Source organism: Montipora capricornis, chromosome 7, assembly GCF_036669925.1.
Source record: "Montipora capricornis isolate CH-2021 chromosome 7, ASM3666992v2, whole genome shotgun sequence".
Taxonomy (NCBI): Eukaryota; Metazoa; Cnidaria; class Anthozoa; order Scleractinia; family Acroporidae; genus Montipora; species Montipora capricornis.
In genome coordinates this window covers 26,097,265-26,122,288 of record NC_090889.1, presented here as the reverse complement: position 1 = coordinate 26,122,288, position 25,024 = coordinate 26,097,265, and the positions used below count along the sequence as shown (strand labels likewise).

Sequence of the window (25,024 nt, the reverse complement as noted above, 5' to 3'; positions counted from 1 at the left end):
CTTACTTGTGCGTTGCAAGACTTAAATCTTTTTCTTAAACCAATGCAATACTTTCCACCATTTTCCGGCCTAAAAGAATTAGATCCCAAGTCAAAATAGAATTCAACAGTATCCTGGACAGATTTGCCGACAATTTTTAAAAAGCACAGCGCGTGAATCAACCGAACGTTCTGGAACTTACCTGGGGTTGTTACACTGGCGGTAGGAATGCATAATCCCTCCGCCACATTCCCGGGTGCACTCCATATAAGGACCCCACTCTCCCCATTGGCCATCCACTGGCTTCAGTCTCCGATTCTTTACGCACTTACCCCGGATACACCACTGCAAAGCAAATGTAAGTAATTAAAAGGCGATTCATAGTTGCGTTCATTTCTTCCTTCCGAGTTAACGTTCTTGTTTCTTTCTTTAGCATATTTTCATTATTTTCTCACGGCATTGAATTTTTCGGGAAAAAGTGGACTCGTCATTTTCTCGTCAAACCCTTGCATTAAAATCGAATAGTTCGCATCAGGATATGAGCTTTTAAAAGTTACGAGATAGGACTTATTCCCGGAATTGGAATGTTTTTTCTTAAGATTCAAACCACTTAGCGCCGAAGGGGAGGGGGGAAGTAAAAGACCTTGAAACATGCGTGCGTTATGTGAAATACGCCTTTATGGTAATTAGATATCGGACCTTTTCTCGCCTTTTACAAAGTGAAAAACACTTGACGGTCGTTAATTGAATCTGCATGATCAATGTGGGTGTGAATTTAAACAAATTAGTCCATTGAGTTGTCCACATAGTTCTGTTCGAGTCAGTTAGAGGTATTGTGGCCATCCCATGTTGGGGGTCTTCAAACAAAGAATTTAAAACAAGAAATCCCATTCACCAATACACCATGAGCTGTAACCTTGTAATATATGAAAAGACCCGGAAGATGCTCGCAATAGAGGAGTTCTCTGTTAAAACATGGACATGAAGTCACTTCATCGCGTGCGTAGAATAAATGGTTGAAAACTGCTGTCATTACCCCGTAATTAAAAGGTCAAATACTACAACTTTTTTCTCAAGAGGAAGACAACTATGGCATGACTCATGATCGTATTCAATCATCACCAACCAGAGTAAACTTGGGATTTGACTCATTCAGAAATGAAGACAATGTTTTAAACTTAGATAGTGTTCGAAGGTCACCTAAGTGACCAAATTCTCGCGCTTTTTTTAATTTCACAGTAAGAGGGTATAGATACCAACGAGGAGAGTCAACTGCATTCCTCGCTGTTATATCCGGTAGAGAAATCAATGTGACATTCATTAGCTGAAAAGACACGAACAAAAATTACGGTTTCAAAAGTGTAGTATTTGAGGGAGGATAATTCATTTCAGCTCCTCCGGGGGATTTTGATTAAACACGTATTCAGCCTGTTCTTACATGCAAGACCTCGACCTCGACCTCCTAACATCTCACGCAAACTTCGCGAGTAGATCTTAAACCTGTACTCTATAGAGATAGCTATAATTCAAAAGTAGTTTAATTGAGGCTTATTGAAAATATATCTATGTGGTTACTTTTTGATTTTATTTAAAATGCATATCAACCACCTCTGTTTTATGCAATAACAAATGACTAATTATTCATTAGCAACGGGCCCCGCCTTTTCTCCGCCTCAACCGTTTCATCATTGCACATCGAAAAATTCTAGTTTCTAAGCTTTGCCATTGGCAACAGAGCACAGTTACTTGGCTCACCTTTCTGTTCGCACAAGGAGTTCCGTCCGCCCAGGGCATGTGATGTGTTGAGCAACCTCTTCGGTGTCCAATCATCTTGACGCACCACAGCCGTCTGCAAGGTTCCTAAAAAAAAAAAAAACGAAACAAAACAAAGCCATTAAAAACCTTCGTCAAAGTCGTCATCATCTTTGGACTGTGGAAGGTCCACATCAGACTTTGGCTGCCATTTTTACTGACCTTTCAATAAACTAGGTATGTATGTAAGAGAAGGCGACACAAATCGTATGACCGACGATCCATTACCAGCCACGAGAATTTCTGCATATGGGCCAAAGAACTTAATATCTGCCAACACTGGTGTATTTTTTCCTCAGTGGCTTTAAAGAATGGGAGCATAACTATTGCTTATTTGCCTGTTGAAGAGGAGAAACTTCAGCTAGGGTTTTTGTGACTGCGGCTCAAAGCGGAAAGTACTCTAAGAGAATTTACTTAAAACTATACATATTTATTTATTTTATGCAAGTCTAAAACATTTGTTTTGAAATTACTGTCCAAAAAGAAGCCGATCAATTCGACATGCAAAACTCACCATAAATGGACAGAGTGAAGAGTTTTCACCAAACACCATTTGACATTGCTTGTCGACACTGTAAACTTCACCTGGAAGTCGCTCCTGCAATTTTATTTCAGTTTTATCGTCTGGTTTGTCTGTTAAGCACGAGCCATATCCTAAACTACAACAGAATTACAGCACTGGATGAGTTTCATTTAAATCATAAGACTTAACAGGCCCTCTGAAGCAAAGCCAAATGAAAGATCTGCACTTCGGAAACCTGAAGTGTGAACCTTGATTGATCAATCTTAAACACGCGTCAATAATTTTTGTTGTTGCACCTTTTGATGAAGGAAACATCATAAGAATAGCAATCGGCGCTCCTAACAGAAATTTCACCTTCTAATAAATTTGTGCTGGGACGCATGTCGGATATTTGACAGGAATATCATAATCGTACCCGATCATACTTACTCTAAAAACTGAGTGATCTTGTCGCGACTGCAATTAGACCAGGACCAAGGTTTATTATCATAACTCAAAGAGCGCGCCATTAAATGCTGATCACCCCTGCTGCGTGTGCATCTGTTATTATCGCCGTCATGAGGCAACCCAAACCTGTGGCAAGGAAAATAATTGATTAGCCCCTGATTAATGCAGAACGCTTTCCATTTAGTTTTCCAAAAGTTTAAGTCTTGCAAAAAAAAGTAAAAAGACAAGAGTTGCAAACGCAGCTAGATCCACGGCCCACAGTTAAGCTCGTTCATGGTGTATAACTGAAAAGCTTTGGTCATGTTCCTTTGTTTTACTTCAACTGTGAGATATTTGATCACAAATGGGCGCAATTATTGCTCTGCTCTTATATGAAGGGAACTCGGAAATCAATTCACCGCTGCGCTTCTGCGTGTTTCTGCTCAGTTTACAACTGGGATATGTCATTCCATTGCCGACTGTCCAATAATTCTCGTTTTTCATTTAAGCGGGTTTTTTTTTTTCGCTCGACAGTTTCTTTGCTTGAATTTGGGTAAAGGAGGGATACTCACACGTGCCCTAGCTCATGTGCTATTGTGTAAGCTGTGCTGAGTCCATTGTCTTCAGCCAAGGCGCAACTTTTAGACGGATTACACATGGTACCAAGCTCAGCAAGACCTGGAGTCAGGAAGAATAACAATGTCATCGCATGCGAAAAAAGAAAAAAGACCCGCCATGACGTGAAAGGAAAAAACACTGAAACAACTACGCAACAATGATTCCTCACCCTGTACTATTCCTTGCAGCAGAGGTTGCACAGGAAGGAACATTTTTTAGTACAAGATCACACTATATGCTTTAGATACTTCTTGCGCGTGCTTGGAGAAAAAAAACTGTCGAAGTGCATACCTACGACTTATGTGCTAGCTTCAGCTAGATAGAAACACATGAAGCAAGTTATAGCGGCCACATTTTTATCATGTTCGCAGTCAGTAAGGATAAAAACAAACAGTTCTCTCCTAACAAAGACTGATCCCATCGTGCGAAACAACGCGTAACAACTTGCAATGTGTAAAATTCCTTTTAAACCACCATGTCAGTTTGACTATGATCAAAAAAGCTAACAAAAGTCGGGTTATTACTTACCTAACGTGTCACATTTCCCAGGTGACCGACAAATGTTAGTCCTAAATTAAGAAACATATAAACAACGAGTAAAATAAGGGTCTCAAGGAAGAGTCTCACGAAAGATGAATACAAAAAAAAAATACTTTTGCCAATCATAAGAGACACAAACAATCAAATGAGCAAATCAGAACGCGTGTAAGGCACTAAGCGCGGGAAAATGAGTGGGAAAATGAGTGTCGCCTCAGTTGGCCGCGAATGTGGTGTGAGATTTTTAAGCCAATCATTTCAAATGAGTATGTAAAACCAAAGCACTCGCAAAACTACTTTCGACAATACTTTCGACACTCTTGTAAAAACCACTTTTATCTATACCAATAAGAGTTGTCAGGGATTACTTGACATACGCAGTTCGACTTACAAGATTGCTTTAAAGTTTCAAGCAGGGATCTTACTTTGTTAAGAGAATGGCCACGTCATGATGTTCCGGGTGTGATTTATGTTTCATCATCACTTTTTTCTGCCAGCGGCAAAAGCTTTTTAGCGTCCTGGTAGCGTCGGAAGTTACGTCAATACCCGGCTGACATTGAAAAGATATTCACACTTTAGTACCCTTAGAACAGGTGCTTCGCAGAGATATTTAACAATTAGACCCGCAAACCTTGCGGGCTACGGGTCAATAGCCCATGAGGTGAAGCCGAATGGTCTATTGACCCGTGGCGCTTGAGTGCGAAGGGTCTCATTGTTTTAGTATCACCCAACTAGTCGGACATAAAAGGCAATAATAAAGTTAGCAAATGCAAGTTGTAGAATTATTTATTTGGGAATAAAACTAAAGAAAACGTCACGCTTTTCGCTACTCGAGGACTATTACTAATAGTCCTCTAGCAGCGTAGCCAATTAAAATGCAGGATTTGCATTAGTCCACTAGTTGGGTGATACTAAATATAGTTAGTCTGTCGCTCGGTTGGCCAGTGTCGTCGGTCGTCCATTGGTGTCGTCTGTTGGTCTGATGTTTCGTCGTTCGTTGACGGTTCAGTCGTTTAGTGTTGTCTTTAAGTACTTTGGTGAGTGCCTACAATCGGTTGGATAGCTCACTATTCGGTAAGTGGCTCGGTCGTTCTTTCGGTCGGTTAGTGTTGTCAGTCAGTCAGTCAGATACTCCGGTCCCTCATTTACTACAACCTGCCGAATATCAAAGGTGCAAGAAGCCGATGAGTTTGTCGATTGGAGATGGAGATTGAGAAATCTACTTGTATAAAGCAGCACTCGGTATTGCCTTGCGGGATTTATGACAAAAGCGATGATAGCTGAAGTACAACAATTTCACCTGAAACGTAGTTATTCAATAAAAAAACACAAAATTAACGTTGCCCGTACCTCATCTGTTTCCAGAAAAGCAATTTTCACTACTATAATATTAATTGGATTTCCAATGCTCCTGTCGCGATACACTTGAGAAACCTGTAAGCAAGAGCGCACACTAAGAAAACAACGAACTGCAAACAAAAACGTTGGGCGTTATTAACCTCCCTCAGTCATAAAAACGTAAATCAACGTCATGAAGTGACATGATACCGGGTAGCCGGCTTCTTTAGGGTCTAAGAGACGTCAACGTGCGCGTCCTATTGAGTTCGAACGAGTACGCACGCGCTTTATTTCCCATAAGAAAGTACTAGACTGATCCGCATCGACCAATGTGCGCGTGTCATTTTGACTTCCTTTGCAAATCTCGCTGGTATCCAATTTGATAGTTTTGCGCCAATTCCAAAATTTCTGCCTAATATTTTATGTTCTCTTTGCTTAGTAATGATCGACAGGGAATGAGCGATACTACATGCGTTCAGTTCTTCTAGCTGCTACGAAAATCTGCAACTAGGAAAGGAGTGACGTGCAGGTTTAGCTTCCTGCTTTAGCGGAGTAGCCACGTGAACGCCTTAGCTTTAAGGCCCCAACTTCAACCGACAAGCCTTTAGACCGTTTGTTTTTGTTACGGAAATTCGCATTGCTTATCGCAGCGATCTGATTGGATAAATTTCAGCTTTGGCTGGAATTTAAAATATCAAAATTGTTCCATGGCACGCAATGTCTGTCGGGTGAAAGTGGGCCTTTGAAGGCCAAACGACGACGTTAAACAGACCAATTAAGAACAAGGGCAACTTCAATGAACCCCAAATTGTCGGGCCCTCAGGATACATGCGAGAACAAGGAGCTTACGCATGAAACGTGCGACAACCGGAAGTAAGCTTTTTAAACGTTTCGAGCTTGGGACGACAACCGGAAGTAAGCTGGCCGGAGGCAAACCAGTTGGCTATTTACAAGTGCACCGAGAAGTTTAGGGACGACGAAGGTTAAACTTTAATCCGGTTCGTCAATTCCGTGTGAATGGAGCGAAATTATTATACGGTTCCGTGCGAACAAAATTTCCCGTCAACTTTTTCAACCGGTAGAAATTTCGTCCGATACCGTGTAAATATAGCCTAAGTATTTCAACTGATTCTAAAAGCACCAGTCAATGACAAGGGGACCTTCGCATTTGAAGACCAAAGCTAGATTTAGCAGGAAAATTTCCAAACACAATGCGGGAAAAAGGGTGGGATTGGCGACCACCTTCCTGGCCTACAAGACTACGAAATTCTTGTAAGCTATTTGTTTCAGTCTGGATTAAGTGGGCTAATTCTTGTTTCTGACGCCCTTTTGTTCAGACAGAGTGATTAGTTAGGCTCCAGGAATGGAGGAGATGAAACTGGCCAGTTCACATAGAAAATACCTGATTATCCTTTTTAACCATCTCACCGCCCAGGGCTTCCCCATTGACGAGGAAAATCATTTGGCGTTAGACAGAGTAAAATCTATAAGTGTCAATTTGCATTTTTGGCGGTGAAAGGGTTAAGCTACAGGGTTCGCAGAGAGTTTTGGTTGAAAAATCAAAGACTTTTTCCAGACTTTGTGCAAATTGCTAATTTCTTTTTCCAGACCCAAGTTTAGTATATATAGTTTATCCCATGATGCACTGTGAACACACAGTAACCACGATGCAGTGCTGGCGCAAGAGAGATCTGAGACTTCTCGGTCTGCGATTGAATGTCGCCAAAGACGAAATTTTAAAAAAGATTTGACCACCTGGAAAAATTCACTTAGCAATAAAGCACTTCTTTCAGTTTTCAAAACAAAAAATTCTCCAGACGTTTTACCATTTTTCCAGACTTTATCTTCCTCGGATTTTAAGAATTTAAGACTCTGTACGAACCCTGAAGCTAACTAAAATATTGAATACTGTCTACTCATTCAATAGAAAAGTTTATAAAGTTATAGATTCGGCCGCTCGATAAAGGTGGCCTAGTGTCAGAGTTGATGTACATTCCAGAAAGGCCTAACAATAACATCTTTCTATTACTCACCACTCCCATTAGAGTAAGAATGTAGCTCTGTAAATCCGCCTTGCTCCCGAACTCATTTACCATTGTCCTGTCCACCACAACTAATGTTTCTACAAAATTCTCATCAGCTGATCTCCTCCTCCTCCTCTTCCCTCCTGTACTGGCGTTTCCATATTCTCCAGGAAGACCTCGCATTAGCGTTGGAGGCATGTCAGAGTCTAAAAAAAATAATAAATAAAGAGACGTCAACACTTTCTACTAAAATAAAACGATTATCACTTTTACGTTAGCAGACTGCATTGATCAGCTGGATGCGGTGGCCGCGATTCTGCCTGCCTCAGGGTGAAGAGACCTTCTTGCTCCAAAGCGTAATTCAAGCATAATTTCAAATCGAACCTTTTTCCACCGAGATTTGTTTCGTACGTCTTAACGTCGTCAGGTGAATGTTGTTCGTGATCGGGACTGAAAATATATTTCCTGCAGTAGATGATAGGCCTATTTTCAACCATAGGCTTAGGATTAGCCAATTAGATTTTTCTACTGTAGATTAGTAGTTGCGAAAACTTTTGATGAAAACTGCAAAGCGGTCACTCGATACCCGCCGCAAGATGACGCCAATGCCGGAGCGTGACTCTCTCGAAAACAGAAAATTAATTTCTATCCTTACATCCTTCAAAAATGTGAAGTTCCTCAAAACAATTAGAGCTGGCGCGTGTTAATTTCAGGAGGCGTCTATCAGTCAGTCTAATTCCAGGGCAAACAGCGTCAACATGGATCACTTTAACGTAGCCAGACAGCCTAATGGGTTTTAGTGGTGAACATGAGGTTTTGACATACAAATTAATCATATCGTGCTTATAAATGACTATACATATGTTACATTGCCTTGCTATTGTTTTGAACATCAAAATGATAACTACACTCCGGTGCTCCTTTCTGCGGCCTGCCACGCAGGCTAACTTCAACGATTCATTTGATAGCCGTCATTAAAAAGCAATCACGATTGCATTTACATTGTTCAAATACGTTACGTACACACATGGGATATTATTGCACAGACAGCAAACACATGTCGTCATCAAGGGAAACAGAAGTGAATCCTGACCGTTGCAGGAAGGACTTAGTTAGCAGTCGTGCATTATTCTTAATTGCACTTTTGTGGTTTGACTACAGCTTGATTGCGTGGTGAATTGCCTGTGATTTGCATGCTGTGATTATTGGTTGGATCCCATCTGTAAAATAATTTACAGTCGCGCAAAATTCTTTCAGAACACTGTAAAAAAAGATACCGGGTTTTGCGTTCAGAGGCTCTAGTTTCTATCGATCACATTCGTGTTGCGATGATCGAAATCGTTGTTACTGTTTAGAGACAAAGATAAAGGTACAATGTACCTTTAAAAAAACGAAGTTATTTGGAACATCCTACAAATGTCACCTGAAGTGTTTCACTGTAGCCTTTTTCTGACAAGTTAATCTAAGTCTCGTTTCCCTTACGAAACAGAGTATCGGCAATCTATTGAGTACTTGATGAAAAAGATCGGGCAGGACTTTTCAAGCTCGCCAGCTGTGGAGATATTCCGAAACAAATTGTGTAAGGAACAACAACAGATGCTACGCAGACTAAAGTGGAGACATCAGGATAGGAAAGAAGATATGATTGAAAGCAGAACTTCAAACATTCAAAGACACAAAGTAAACTAACAAAGTAGATTGGGAGATAGTATCTGTTTTGAAACTCTCTCGTGGACGTGAGGATCCGATTGGTATCCAAGTGATCTTGATCCGCGCCTGCACGGACTAGCAAAAAGCCGTCAAAGGTCAGCAAAGAAGAGCATGAAAGATGCGCAAATAACTGATTTCATTCAAACATGTCTTATTTTCTACGTCTGTAACTTGGTCTACAAAACCCCGGTCACATTTGAGTAAACAGTGACTCTGTCTTGACAATGAAAAAATAAAACAAACAGTAATTTGGCCTATCAGTTCAGCAGTTCATAACATTGTCTAGTTTCCTAGCTGACAACGAGCCCATCTGATCTGGACTTAGACTACGTAAAAGCGGCATTGTCAAGATGATCGTCCAAGCAGATAAACTAGGAGAAGGAGGAGGAGCCACCTTTTGCTCTTTTATGGGTGCTGGAGATCACGCCTCGCAGGATAAAGAAAACCCTTTTTTTTTTTCGGGTCGATTTGAAAAATACGCGCAGACAAAACGGGATCGCATGTTGTGAACTGTAAGGCTCACCTCTCACACCGCAAATTGAACCGTTATTAAAGTCTTTTCTTTCAGATGGATGCCGAAACACGATATGGAATTTCCTGAAATTTGCACTTGCATTTTTCTTGTGGCGGTTAACAGGTTCGATAAAATAGCGTTCTCCTTTTGAAACGAAAGAACCTTTCTGAAAAATACAAGAAATAATGTTAGGAACATACAACAGTGTTAAAACCATTACTATTTCGATTAGAGGTCAGAAAGTTCTTTCCGGTATATTGTGCTTACAAACTTATTTGTAAGATGTATTTAATAAATAGGAAGTTCCTACTCAAGAATTTATGAGCCAATTAAATCTTTATACCACCAAGGGCAGTGAGACAAAAAAGAATTGTTTTCACGATACTACTGTTTTAGTGACAGTTTGTAAGCCTGAGCACGGTGCGTGAGAAGCGGAAAATCGTTAGTATATTGATTACCAGGGGGTCATTCGCCGCATCTCAGTACTCGCTTCCGGTTAACTCCAGACTCTAATATTCCAAGAGGTAACCGCAGCTTATTTCAAGACACTGAGACAGAAAACTGTTTGATGAACTGCTATTGGTACGTAAAGATTCTGGGTAGGTAATTATTTCATTAAGATGAAAATCTGCATTATTTAGGAGTCTTTGTAGCCTAGTAAATGATGAACAGACTTGTTAGATGACCGAGGAGTTTGCTTACAATGCTTACTCTCGTTAATTGAGTAAATAAATACATGGCTATGCCGCTTGAAAATGATAATTTTACCAAATGTTGTCATCACATACATGAGGATCGCATGAATTTGGTTAAAATGGGATTAAAATTACGCTCTTGGCTGGTAGATAGAAAATATACTCTAAAGAGCGCGCTATGCATCTTTGCAATAGGGTAGTTGGCGTTGTCACCGCGCGGCTTTCACAAAAATGAGCGACAAAAGGTATTTTACTCACCAACCCATCGCACAAATTAAACACGGCTGTTGAATTAGGTTCTCCTTGTAAATTCCCGCGGTGAAAACAATGCATTAAGTCCCCAGCGAATGATAATCTCCGAGTATCACTGTAAACGTGCTCCACAGTCAGCTGTTGTGAAAGGAAACGATCCTCGCGCTCCAAACGGAGATTAAAATTCCGCCCAAAAGCGGGAAAGTTGTAGTAAATGGGTCCTGTTTTGAAATCGGACTCTCCATATTTTATAAAACGTTTATGATGCGAATAACGATTTCCATTGCGGTTTACTCGCTCCACTGTTGTTATCTCATACTCAAAGCGTTCATTGTTATTCGTAAAATCATCAGGTAGGAGATAACGCGCGCGACCTAAGGGGAGAAAACCAGGTAAATATTATACACCCACGATCACCGAGCTAAAGTGTCTTTCGGGTTCATAAAACGTCGTATAGTCTCTCACCTATCGTGGACTCGGTTTCCGTCGCTCCGTAAACATGGCAAATCAACCCAAGCATAAATAAAGCCCAGAGTCTCTTCATAATACAGGTTGAACGGCGTGTTCGTATGACAATCTATCTGAAGGGATTTTCACTGAGTGTTACACGGACGCGACATAGGTGAACGCCCACGGACGCCAGTCAATCGACCAATCAGAAGCCAGTGCTTTTTGTAGAGACGTAAGATGCGATGACACTGATCAACCTGGTGACAAAGCGAAAGTTCTTAGTCAAAATCAATGCGCTAAAAGTTTATCCCTCCTAGATTACAGTGGAAGCGAAAAATGATCAAGTGACATTCTTTCCTTTGATTAACGATTTGGATTTTGTTGTATTTTTCCTCTGCGGTTGGTAAGTTGCAAACTACCTTGGAATTTAAAATAACATCAATGTCATGCAATATCATCTTGGGAGGGAACTTCTTGACTTCATAGCATTTGCACTTTTTAAAGCATTGACAGCGAGCCTGTCCCTGGCCGTAATGTTACGAAAAGTTAACAGTTTAATTTTCTTGATATGTAGTCGCAAATTATAAATGAGTAGCATGGGAACAAAACTTGCGATGGACTGAGAGTGAACTGATGAAAAATAAATTAGATATAATTTTAGCGGTGTAGCGCAAAGAAAATACATCAACCAGACTTTTTAAAAGCAGCCAAAAGATACTGTCGCGAGAAAAATGTTGCGCAATGCAAGAAAACAACCGACTGGCAGGCTGTTGAACGTGGTTCCAGGATTTTGATGATGACGGCAAACAATGGTAAATATTTTGACCCGCGGATTATTAAGGCTGACAAAGGAGGTAGATACGACAAATTCTGCATAACGGTTCGAAGTCCTAAAGTACTCCGATAACAAAGATAATACTAGACGATATATCTTGCAATCAATTCTTGTGACGTTTTGACGAACAAATCAATTGCAAAAGGCATGAACAGATTGGTACTACCTTAAAGAAAATATTGTATTTGAGAAACCATAAAATAATTTTGTCCCTTGAAAATGTCCAGCATTGGGCTCAAGACTATTTAAGAGAAAGCCAACGTAAAACGTCAGAGGAAATCACAATATTGAAACAACTTGACACCATCACCCTGTACTGTGGCTGGCATGTGCTAATCGACAGCTTTTGACCCTGCCTAATTTGACCTGAAATAAGGATGATCAATACCAACGGCACATACAGGTTTTGCTTTGTTTTGTTTTTTCTTTTTTTTATGAAATCGATTTTAGGTTAATAAAAAAATACTGAGGTGTTGTACAATGCGGAAAAGGAACATTAAACAGCGATTAAAAATCGTCGGTCAATCAATTCTTAATTTAGATGCACCTACTCTCGAGTGACATGGCTGGCATTGTCACAGTCTCTCTCTCTCTCTCTCTCTCTCTCTCTCTCTTCATCACATGAAACCGGAAATTGCTTTACGCCTGGATTGAATTGACCAAAGCATAAATAGACGCGGTAAGAGTGTCCAACAAAGCCTGACCCATTTCATGTAAAGGAAACGCGAATCGACAATTTCTAAACTTAACCGCCTGTACTTCGCAGTAAAAACTTATAGCTATGGTGTGCATTGTTACATATCTTGTTCTTCGAAGAATACCGCTACAAGACTTGCAATGATAGTGTTAGCGACCATTGTGAAAAGCACCAGCGGTTTCATAACTGAATACTAAAATCTTCATGGCACATGACGTTTTTCAAGCTCATTAGAACAGATGTTTGATTAAACGAACTCCTCAACCTGAAAAGAGAACACTTCCCTTTTTAAAGTGCCCCTGTGATCAAAAAAACCACTTCCTTTTTTCCTTCAGATTTTGAAAGTGTGTTTGCTTAACACCTGACTGGCAAAATTTTGAGCTTTGATTTTTATCCAAAGGCCGTTTACTTTGATTGTAAGTTTTGGATTTCACGGTCCGCCATTATTCACGTTCAAAACTGACCGATTGGACCTCAGACGGTTGGATCCAGGAAAAAGTGACGTCAGAGGCTCACTAGCTTAAAATTTCAGCGTGTGAACACAGTTTATTATATATGCAAAGCGTGAGTTTAAAAGTCTGAAAGCCCAAAACCCCCGTGCTGCATATTAATTCTGCGGCGTACACACGTATTGCATTCTTAAACTAGTGAGCCTTTGACGTCATTTTCTCCTCGATCCAGCTCTCTCAAGAACATAATGTTAGTAATGGCGGACCATTAAATAGGAAAATTACAGTTAAAATAAAGAGGTGTCTTTTTGAAATCAAGGCTTAAAACGTGGGTCACTTAGTGTTTTGTTAACATAGTTTTGAAATCCAAAGAAAAATATGAATTGATTTTTTGGTCACAGGGGCACTTTAAAGGAAAGTATTTGATCCTGGTTTTACGTAGATTTGCAGAAAGCGGGAAAACATCTTTGTCGCTTTCGCTTTATACAAAACATAACCGCAAATTTTCAGTCGGCATTCAAGATGACAAGAAAAAGCCGATTTACAACAAAAAGGTTTTAAATCCTTTACGAATATAAAAGCTAATTACATGTTTTTGTTTAAAATGACCGCACCCCAACATTACTTTTTGACGCACATCACTTGAAAGTTTTAAGAATATCCCCCCTCACATTTTTGAGGAATTTTGACCAATCACATCCGTTAAGTGCGGTTTTCTATCTTGGTATGCCATAAGAAACAAAATGAATAATTTTTGAGTTTTTAGAGGTGCATTCCTGTAGATCGTAAACCTTAATTATAACTTTTTTATTTATAATTTTTTTTAATCGTAGAAATAACCTTTATTACATATTCCTTTTTGAGACCACAAATCAACATGTTTTAAGGAGGGGAGAAAACCGGAATTTCCGGAGAAACATATTGAAGTTCATTATTTGTGTCAACTAAGTGCTTTTCAGAAAAATCGTCTTTCCAATTGCCTCAGTAGATTATCCTTAATGAGCGATGTTTAGCCTTGATCGTTCCCTGATTTATTATAAACTCTATGCGAAAGGGTCAGGGTGTTATGGATGACTAAAAGGAGAAATTATTACCTGATCTACGTCAGTGCCGATGACTGAAACACTTAAATTTCTAAGTATCATAATCGTGGAATTTTCATCATTCATAACTGCCATAAACAAAACGGGTATTAACAAGAGCCATAATGGCTCTTGGTATTAAGGAACGTTCCTTGAGAAAACTGAGATCTTCGGTCTGCGTCAAGTTCCAAACGCTAAGACAGACTTCACGTCTTATGCGAGAAACTTGACTGAAGTTGAGAGATAGATGTCGGAGAAAAGATAGTGCGCCTAATCTGGCACACGAAACGTCACTGATCACAAAATTAGCAGCACCGTTTTCAATCTTATCCTCACCGGCAGTGTTGGTAAATCATCAAAATTAGAGAGAATAGAGCTCAATAATAAACTTAAACTTAACTAACGTTTGTCGATTATCAAGTTATCCCAAACAATCATTTCAATTCAAAATAATTCCGGTGGAAAGTCTTGCAAATGCATAGTAATATTTACATTTATTAGGGGAAATAGATGCACTCACCTCTCGAAAACGAAAGTCGGGCACGGTCTTTACAGTACAGGGATTAATATGAAATCGATTCCGTGGTTTTGAAGTTTTGTCAAGTAATACAAGGTAACAATCTAGAGTTGGAATACTGTATGTGCACTCGACTTTCTCTTGAAATGCGAAGACTCGTGTGATTAATCCATATTTCCTCCGCTTCTCACTCGCGCCGGTTTGACTAATGTCCTTACCCTTGACGTGATTCCAGGTCAGACAGATCAGAAGCGAACGGAGCGCGCTCTAGATAAAACCTACAGAATTGTGTAAATTGATATGTTTTTCGTGCAGTTTATATTGTCGGATAATATTTCTGTTAAAAGCAAAACCCTGCAATTCCATTTTTGAACAAGTCCCAAAGAATTTTGCGGTTTATGAAGATGATCCCTTGAGTTTAGCTGTTCGCGTTAAGAAAATCACCTTTTTTAATATATCGTGATACAGGACAGGCTATAGGTCAGTGAAGTGGCTGCTAAGAGAAGTTCAAAACGTTCAGCAGATCCCCAATATTTTGACATTTTCGTTTAGAACAATCATTGGTCTTATTTGATCTCTTCGGCAATCGGAAATTCCTTTTAATTTTGTTATTCTATGGTTTCTTAGGGTGGGACTCGACATTTCCTCTGATTTCAAATCAGTTGGATGCGTGCTGTTAGTGTCAAACTAATAAAATAAGCATAGTTGTTATCAATATAATGATATTAATTAAATCAAATCAATGTATTTGATAAGTGATAGCAATTGTTTTTAACTATAATTACATTACAAAAAAAACTTGAACGCACTAGTAAAAAATTATTATTTGTGAAATGAAATAGCCTTTTTCTTATCGGTTCACGTGTTTATATTAAAACAAAGTAATCTTCGTACCACAGAGATAAATAACGGAGTTAAATATCTTGCGTACACTTTATCGTTTAAGCCGAAAGGCTCATAAGCCGATTTCTTACATGAAGGGTATTTGATGCTTTACTTAATATACTTGCATTAACTATGCACGCAATGTCAATCACAAAGTTGAAATTTTTTCTTAATTTTTTCTTATAATGTCAAGACCTATCCCGACGCTTTTTGACAAGTATTGGCATGTCACGTCAGGAAATTCTCTTCACTGTGAAGCAAATGGCCAAGCGTGACGGTTCTCCTTCTTGTAGCTGGCGTTCGACAAAACAAGCTACGACTTCTTCAAAGCAAGAAATTTAGCAAAGGAGCTATGTGTTTCATTTCAATAAAACGCCCGGTGACTGGACTGACCATCCCGAATGCGGTCAATGAACCAATCACTGAAGAGAAGACATGCGCAGTCAGAGCTTTCCTCTGCCGGGGGCGATACGAAAACTCTCCATTACGGATTTAGTAATTCTGATCTTATTGAGCCGTGATCCGGATGAATAAAACTTGAATCTTACGTCCGGCATACTGAGGGTACAGGACAACAAGTGTTGAGATTTCTGCACGCAAATCAGACAAATGTCCTCAGCTAATCACCTTTTCTTCCTTTTAACGGAACTTTCGCTCACGTAAGTTGAAGTGCGTTTTGACTTTGGCGAGCCAAAGTTTCAACCGTAACTGTTAAAAGTGAATCGACACCGTTAACAATTGATATTTTATGGCATTGCAGGTTACGACCCAGCGTTCAAAGAACCGAAATTTGATATCAAGAACAACAATTTCATAATCGCTTCACGCACAAAAATGCACGATATTTTCAAGTGTCGATACTTAAGTCTTAATCCAGTTTCTAAAAATGTTCTATCAGATTCAAGTGATCGACGTGTTCCTCACTGAATCACTTCGTGTAATACACATCTATTCAGAATAGCGTTTAAGGGGTGGGGACCACATTATCAAATTACAATCCCCTCGTCAAATGGTCAAACACAAACTGGAGCCGGATTTTGCAGTGAATTGCTCAAATAGAGGTAAAAAAGAGATAAGACGCTATCGAGGATCAACTGAAAGACAATGATAAGAGCTTTTATCCAAGTTGAGCAATTGCTCAGTACTAAAAACAAGAACTTCCGGAAACGGAGACCTACAGTAGCTCCAAGTTCCGGTCCGTTCTACGGAAAGCGAGGCGTGTAACTCTCTTGAATTTCTATCCTTTGCACGTTTAAAAAGATCTTTTGTAGATCAAGGTCTAAACTCTGTGTAAGCTGAGCACTATTTTGTGAAAACATCTTTCAGTCGCCATTGTGACCATTTTTTCGTTATTTTTAAAGCTTTTTGCTTTTGAAATAAACCCGCCTCTTTCTACATATCTTGAATCCAAGTATCTACACTGATCCAGGTCACGAAAAAATCCAGCACCACTCAATGATCCAACAGTTTGTTTCTGTAGTGTTGTAGCTGTACAGAAACTACTTGGCAAGAGAGCACCATACTGTATTATTTTTAAACACAACCTAATCAGTTTAATATAAGGATGTGTGTCTTACACTGTAACAACTTTAAAATGAACTGATCTCCTTTGAATACCCTTTGCGAATCTCTACCGACGGTTGGTGCATCAGGGCCATGACCGTTGCTCCGTGCGAATTAACACGTTTTTTTTTTTCTCGAGTTGACGCATTTCATGTGGAAGCGTTAATTCTACTTTCTAAAGTTGGAGTAAACTTCAAAGAACTCCGATTTTCAGTGGTTTGACCGCCAATGTTGCATTATGCTTTCTTGTCTAGACTTATTTCTTTCGGTTGAATCTCAAATGTGTGCCACACACGAACAAACCACTAAGCTCCTTCTAAAAGCCGATCGAACGAGCTAACTTTAAAAAGTAAAGGATTTTCTGGCCATCCACATCTTTTCGATAAATCGTTTGCCACGCCCTAACTTTCCCAAGCAAATGATATCACTATGGAAACCACTGAAGGTAGCAGTCAGATTTTTAACCTGCGAGACTTTTTGTATATCAAATCTCTGATAAACTGATAAACTTATTTGCTAGTCAACGTAATGATACTCAAGCCTTCTCGCGTGCAAGAATTTAAACGGCCTCACTTTTATATGAACATTTTTGGGAGACCACAGAGTTAATCTCATTTGCTTTGCTCTCCTATAAAGAAAGAAAATTATCTAGGCTGGTACCTTGCACACGTAATATTCGTTGTACCTAACTGATGTACCATCTCTCAAATACCCAAGTATGGAGATAGTAAAGTATCCAGTAATTTGGCTAGACATGAGGCTACTTACAAGAAAACAGCCCTTTTGCTGTTTTCTGCTGTTTTCCCTTTTGCTGTTTTCACCAGTCACGGACATACAGAGCTTGAAGGTTGTTAACGTTACGTACTGCTCCACTCAATTCGCTGCCGACCACTTAACATCACAGCTTGTCTGAACTGAGCTCCCTTCCTCTTGTCGCTGATATTTAAGTTATGTATCATTTGACCAGATAACCCTCTTTTCGGTCTCAACTGACACTCGGTCGAAATCCATTAATTAGATATTGTATAAGTGACCACACATGCACTAAGGAAGATTAGCAAGAGGAAGGAATTTTTTTTGTAACTGAGATTGGTTGTACTTCATCATGTTTGCTTCCAAGAAGTTTCAGGTAAAGACAAATCGAAGCCTTGTTTTTTTCAAGTTTCTTGTTAAGAACTGCCCATCTCTATGGTTTCTCCTTAGTGAGCTTCTTTCATGCATATCGTAATAAAGAACCCGGCAGATCAGTATAACGTTCTACTTAAACTAGGGCTTCACGTAGTACATACAAGAGCTTACTGACTTCTTCGGAGCATTCCAATATCTAACCACTTTATTTTATGGTTAATTTACAGCTCCATTTCCAAAAAATGTTAATAATAATAATAATAATAATAATAATAATAATAATAATAATAATAATAATAATAATAACTAATTAAGAAGAAGAAAAAGACTTTAGGTATAACTTCCGAATATCAAATAACCACAGCAAACGTTCGAATGGGGAATTATCTATATCGTGCATAAAAGGTATTTTGTTCTGTGAAACTTTCAAGGCAACTACTTTAATCCTGAAATATTTCCTGATTTACCATTGAAATCTTTTAAACATCAAACCAAAAAGAATTTAAAGCTTATCACATTTTCACAGATAGTAATTACACTTCTTAGAGTGTTCCGATCTCATTTTGCACTCGCAAATTACTCGTAATTTCTCATCTCAGATTTGACCTCCAGAGAAAAGTAAATTTTCATCTACCCTAAGCTAATATTGAACTTCTGGTCTAAATACTCTAAAATCTGGATGAGGAGAGAACCTTGATTCGTAGTGTACTATGCGCATGTGCACATTGCACAAGCCCAAGGGGTTTGCATGTCTCAGCCTTTACCCACCGCGTTCTTCTAAGACTACGCACATTCTTCTTAGACTACAAATCGACAATAAACAACGAAAAAAAAAAAAACAACAAAGGAAATGGATGGACATGTCTAGAACGAGCAACCACAATATAACTGTATACTTCGCTAATCATTTTTGTTATAAACTATGACAACAGATCTGAAGAATGAAAGTTTAAAAGGTCGGCACGATTTAGAGCTGATTATTCTGTTTTTACAATGGCTTAAAACACTTATTATCTGAATAGGACCGATAATAACTTCACCAGACTGTTTGACGATGGTGTTTCATAATGCAAGCATACTTTGCCTGAAGCCTTATGGGAAATTGGTGGCGTTTAACACAAATTAGAGTGTAATCGCACAAGACTTTTCACAAGGACCACTTTATGAATCGGTAAGGCGCCACGATTTATCGCACCTTGCAAAACGGAATAAAGCGAAAGCCGTACGTATTGCACAGCGGCAACTCAAATGTGCTATAGTGTTCAGTAATTAAATTCTGTTCAACAAAATAATTTTGAAGCCTCACCCCAGGTCGCAAATTCAAACAGTCCTTTGGAAGGGCTGTATTTTGTCGGTCTTTGCGAGTTCGTCTAAACGAGGTTCAGCTATATTCTGCAAGAATGATATTTAATGTTACTTTTCCAAAAACGACTATATACATCATGTGTATTTCTGATTGAAAATGTGTATAATGTTTTTAAATCTGGAACCATGTAAGCCCTACTAAAAAAAATTTCAAAGTTAATTCTTAAAAGAGGATCAGTGGGAAATCAAACCATTAAAACGGAATAATCAACGAAAGAATGCAGCTCATACTTAAATGCAAAGGAAAAACCGATCAAAATATATTTTAAAAAAGATTAATAACCTTGTTCAGGATTACGAATATCAATTAACTTGGAAACTGAAATACTGCATGAATGAACTTGAGTCGCATTAAACTTGAAGGTTTTGAAATTTCAATTCCATGACTACGTCTGGAACGAAATACTCCAAATATGATAAGCTTTGGAGAGATTTGTTCATCCATAATGATTCGAACACACTCGAAAAAAGATGAGTGTTCCTAGCAGGAGTGAAAAATATGACCTTCCGAATACTAGTTCAGATTACTGAGCACTAAATCGGGTTGACCAATAAAGCAAGCTATGGGTTTTGATCGCGATGAACCCTGGATCCCAGCTAAATTCCCAACCCTGCTTCGAGCAGTTGGACCCAGATAATCTGATATGTAAAGCTCATTTTAAAGAGGGTCATTTTAAACAATGCAGCTTTTAAGTCCACGCGTTAATTTGCGTTGATATTTAAGAAAGGAAGAAAAAACCAACCCGCGTCACAAAAGAAAAGATGACGGGAAGTGCAATAAAAAGCGACGCATTCCCGAACTCAGTTTTATTCAGAAAAATTTCAACGGTTTTTTCTAGTTGCTGTTGTCCATCAAAATAAGCATATTTTGCACATAAAACTCAATAGGGATAATTTTGTTGTTAAGTTTCATAGTTGTTTATAAGTTTTAAAAGTGGCAAGCACCAACTTAATTCTAGCACAGTCACCACGACGAATCAATTGACTACTTTACGTAAACTGTGTGAGAATCCACCCTGGTTAATTTTAAGTATCATTCCCTCCTTGTAGAAAAAGGCGTTATTTCCTTTAACAACAACTGACTTGTATAATTCAGAACTGATTAGGTGTTAGGTATCTGCGGAAAAAAAATGAAATGATTTGTTTTATAACCATTTTCTAGAGGGCGCTACGTAAACTTTGCATGAAGTGTACAGAGTGACAATATTAGCAGTCGAGCGTCGACTTTAAACAAGATTGGTATCATGCATATCTTAAGTACACAGATGCTATAGATAAATCTTCTTACCCGGTCGCGGTGGAAAGGAGTCCATTCAGCAATTTCTACAGCTTACTAAAGTAGTGGACGTTTAAAACTCTTCGGTTATTTTTGGTTATTTATAGCAAAGCTAGATAACAATAGGATATCTTCTTTGATTTACAAATTAACATAACCACTGGTTTCATCAAATCTAAAACAATTTCCGTTTGGTTAGCGCTGTTTCCTGTGTTTCATGCCACTGAAACCGTGGGAATTTGAATCACTGTAAAAGTCTCCTTACAAACGCGTGAGGTGGAACAGTGGAGCCATAGAATGAATTTACCACGTAGATGAACTTATGTAATGCGTAAGGGTAGTGGCATAGTGGAAGCAATAAACCAATACCAAGGGGGAAGGGGGGGGGGGGGGGGTTTGTACAATGTTCAAGCCCAGTTTCTACGAGGGTAACTCCTTTGATGTCGAAATGTCGGTTATGCACGGGTGACACATCCCTCCACACAGTTCAACAGGGAACATGTTCCGTAGAAATCTTTTTGGTATTTAGACAAACTATCGCAAAACCGACAACCCATACCTTTAAATCAAGTCGAGAGGCTATCTTAAGCTAAAAAATGCTTTACAGTGCCATTAAATTGTTTTTGTTGCATTGCTTTTTGATGCGAAGGAATTTCTCTTAAATGGCTCCGCTATCAATCAAGTTAAATACAATCCGATTGCGGATTTCCGCCTGTAATCAACCAATCTAATTTGAATGAGTGTGTGCCAGCATTGTGTGGTCACCTGATTCTCAGACACCGTGTCCGCAGTAAGGTCTTGATATCGATTCTTCAACAAGGCCAGGGGCTCTTAATACTAGAGACCTCTTGTTCAGCTTATAAAAACACGCTAATAGGATTGCTATCTTAGCTGATTTCTGCTCTAAAACTATCAATCTTTCGTGGAATTCAAAGAATCTTGAGATGGCTATTTCGCTATTCAGTCTTGCAGCTCTTGCTTATTGCATTTACAAGAGTGGCGAGTAAAAAGCGTGCTTGAAATAATTGATGATGATAATGCTATCCTTTATATTTTCAATACACGTTTTACAAAATGCCTTCAGCGTCGCTATTCATCCGGTCCATATGTGAGGAATAGCTTAAAGTTTCCCTTGGAAAAAATGCAGTGTCTAATTAATGTCGGATTTCCCGACATTTGCATTGTTAAATTGCAAAGCACCTAACAGGCGGAAGGGCTCAGAAGGATTGAGGGGGACTGGGTTCAATTACTGATTCCAAATTCAAGCTGTTGATATGTAGCGGTAACAATAACTGGAACGTTTCAGAGAAAGCTGAACTTCTTGATGCCACAGGCTCAGTCGTTTCTTCTGCTATTTACAATTCTACCTTTAAGGATTTTCTTAAGCTTGTCGGTATTCCTTTACTTATTTCATTGTACAAGAATTCATTTGATCATTTTCATTAAAACCATATGGCAATCATTTTAAGTAATTTGATCTTTCCAATCTCAAACAGCCGGCAATTTAATGATCACAATGCCTTACTTTAGATACTACTGACCCAAGATACGAACACTTAAGATACTGAAGATACTGAGAGTTGGTGCAAATGAATAAAAAGCTCTATCAAATATGCAAGTGGTTTTACCGGTGTGGTTAGTTTCGACTTAAAAAACACAAACTCATTGATTAGATAGTGGTTTGCACGAAATGTAACCACTTATAAGCCCTAAGCCTAACCGAAGGAGCGTTTGCGATAATGAAGAGAATGTCTACCTATTGCTAGTTTAATTTCAAGAAAACCATAATAGTACTTTCTTATTTTTTTACCTACGAAGAGTTAGTGAATTCAGTGAGGTCCACTTCATTTCTTCACGTGATCACATGATTTATCCCACCCCCCTAAATCGTTTGACCTTAACGTACAGACAAACTGGAGCCAAGAATTCATTTTAAAAATACGTTCTTTCAAACTTAAATTCCAAATGCTTGAGAAAATTCAAAAGCGCTAGAAGCGCGCAATCTATTCGGCTCTACCTAGTACACTAACAAATGTGCACACGGGCAGAGTATCTATCCCGGTGTCTGTAAAATGAAAAAGGAACTTTGATGTTATTATACGCGATATATATGATTATTAATCAGTACTTATTTTTGTGCTTAGCGTTGAGGATACTCCCTGACAAACAGGTGGAGTTGAAACGACTATTGGCCGCGCCTTGAACGGCGACGTCACAAACAGCACTTGTCATGCGTTTCCTAATTTAATAGTCTTCCGGCTTGTCTTTTGCCAAGGTACGTCAAAGGTATCTTTCAAACTCTAAACTCCGTAAACGCAAACTGTATATTAATCCACTCACAAAATATTACTCCCCTAAAAGACAAAGGTTATTCCGAGTACATTCACACGCAAACAAACCTTATTAATCGTTTTCTTTGTGGAAACACTTTCCACTGCAACAGGATTCAAATACCATTCCTCTTGAATCGCCAACAATTCTTCACCGTTTATTTTTCGCTTTTTTCTCGTTACTTTACAAAGACAATTAAAAATCACAATTAGGTTGACCTTGCAACTAATGACTGCTAAATTAATTTTTGCGCACTATAACTGAGATAACTTTTAGTTTCATGCTTGCGAATTCCCATATTAGGTATTACTTTTATCAGCAAAATATTGATAACTTGTGATCATAAAAACGAAGCCATCGGGTATTGTTTACATAGCCTCGGATTTATTTCATTGTGAAAGATATTTTATTACATTATGTTATTTCGACCTGGTCTATTTAGCAAAGGTCAGTAAAACGCCTCTACGGAAGCGAAGTCACATCAAAGTTGCAACGCTACGATTCCCTGTATTAAAATATAACTGATTCCATGGCAATATCTTTAATTATAACCAACGTCTAATCGATATACCTTTAATAGCGGAATCACATTTTATAGTGAAAGGTGCAACTCCAGTTAAGCATGATTCTTCGGCAACTTAACTCAACTTTCGTAAGCAATCTCTTTTTTTGTAAGAACAAGGAATCAAACGTGTTGGGTATTTTGGGTGATTTTCTTGGGTGGTTTCTGACCTGGTGCCCTCATAAAGTTAGTAATCAGTGAAGAAAAAAATATACTACAGGTATTAATCTAAACAGCAAAAAAATCAACGTTGGTACAGAAACCATACCTTCCCAAGCATGGCTTTTGAAGGATACAATAAGGACGAATAGAAACGAGCACACCGCGACACCTGCCTCTACTACTGCCGCGGAAAGAATTTTGCCTTCTCTTCACTCACTTGCGACTGCGCAAGAGAGTTTCAAAGCGCACACATTCGAGTCACCACTGACACAATTTTCTGTCATTACTGCAAGGTAAAGGTAAAGGTACACCTTATTTAACGTCGGTGATTCCTTTACCCTCTAGAGCGAGGGTATTCTCCCAGGAAGCCGACGGTGCGCCCATTTTACACCCCTCTTTCCATTAAGCTACTTAGGCTACACTGACAGGAAAAACGTCGAAACAAGGATGTCAGATCCGGGGATCGAACTCCGAACTCGGGACCCTATGCACCGAGGCCGCGCACAAACCGACTTTGCCACCTAATTAACCTGTTAGTGAATAAGGCTTGGCTCCGGCGAGCTAACAACTGAATTGACCAATCTGCAGGAGTTGGAAAATTTTCCATTCTTACATTTCAAAGACTTAATAACTTGACCAAAACCAAAGGTTAAAGATAGCACTGATCCTATCTGCCTATGGAAACTTAATAGAAAACCTTCATCACCCCGGAGTTTGGACAGTTATCAATGTCGTATTTACCCAATTCGTTGTTGTTGTTGTTTTCACCAAAAAAATGCTTCTTACCTTTGCGAAGTCTCTTAGCGCTGCAATAAAATTGAAAAGTTAATGACAAACACGGGACAGTACGAGCTTAGAGAACAACATCAGTGCAAATACAATATGACTTTCGGCCAGAGATAACAAGCATTCCGATATCAGTCCTCATGTGATTTCAACCGGCGAGACGGAGGAATTGTTTTCCAATATATATAAAAAATGACCATAACAATATAAGTATTGTAGTCTGTGACTAACTTCGTGTTGTTGTGGTTTCGTCGTTTAACTCAGTGTGACGTGAACTAAGCGCTTCTTGACTCTGCTTGAAAGGTCGCCACTATAACATCGTTATGCCTTTAACTAGATGGAGGGGTCCTTCGGGCCATAGTCGCTTACATTGTCAGACGAACGAGTGTTATATTTAGAGTCATACTCTGCCTTAGTTACCAGAAATCTGCCTCGCGACACAAGAGTCTCGTTTAGTTCATTTACATGTCATTCACATTTATACTGCTTACAAACTTCAAACGACAAT

General features: G+C 39.0%; 2 protein-coding genes across 3 annotated transcripts in view; one reads left to right on the top strand and one right to left on the bottom strand.

Annotated features, from left to right (window-relative positions):
- Positions 1–25,024, bottom strand: part of LOC138056641 (A disintegrin and metalloproteinase with thrombospondin motifs 20-like) — a 41,988-nt gene that overhangs the window by 5,396 nt on the left and 11,568 nt on the right. Inside the window, exons 5-17 of the mRNA XM_068902481.1 lie at positions 10,894–11,135; positions 10,435–10,802; positions 9,491–9,647; positions 7,267–7,463; positions 5,246–5,329; positions 4,321–4,445; positions 3,887–3,927; positions 3,313–3,418; positions 2,744–2,887; positions 2,306–2,450; positions 1,735–1,839; positions 182–324; positions 6–69 (exon numbers count right to left, since the gene is read on the bottom strand). Of these exons, the coding sequence (XP_068758582.1) occupies positions 6–69; positions 182–324; positions 1,735–1,839; positions 2,306–2,450; positions 2,744–2,887; positions 3,313–3,418; positions 3,887–3,927; positions 4,321–4,445; positions 5,246–5,329; positions 7,267–7,463; positions 9,491–9,647; positions 10,435–10,802; positions 10,894–10,972 (1,758 nt within the window). The 5' untranslated portion in view covers positions 10,973–11,135. The remainder of the gene's footprint in view (positions 1–5; positions 70–181; positions 325–1,734; positions 1,840–2,305; positions 2,451–2,743; positions 2,888–3,312; positions 3,419–3,886; positions 3,928–4,320; positions 4,446–5,245; positions 5,330–7,266; positions 7,464–9,490; positions 9,648–10,434; positions 10,803–10,893; positions 11,136–25,024) is intronic.
- The window catches only part of LOC138056640 (myosin-13-like), a 41,621-nt gene continuing 26,365 nt past the window's right edge, over positions 9,769–25,024 (top strand). Inside the window, exons 1-2 of one of the 2 annotated variants that reach the window (XR_011133494.1) lie at positions 9,769–10,080; positions 15,537–16,724. The gene's annotated coding sequence lies outside the window, so the exon portion shown is untranslated. Of the gene's footprint in view, positions 10,081–11,124; positions 11,282–15,536 lie in introns of those variants that run through there. The other variant, XR_011133493.1, reaches the window with a different exon arrangement.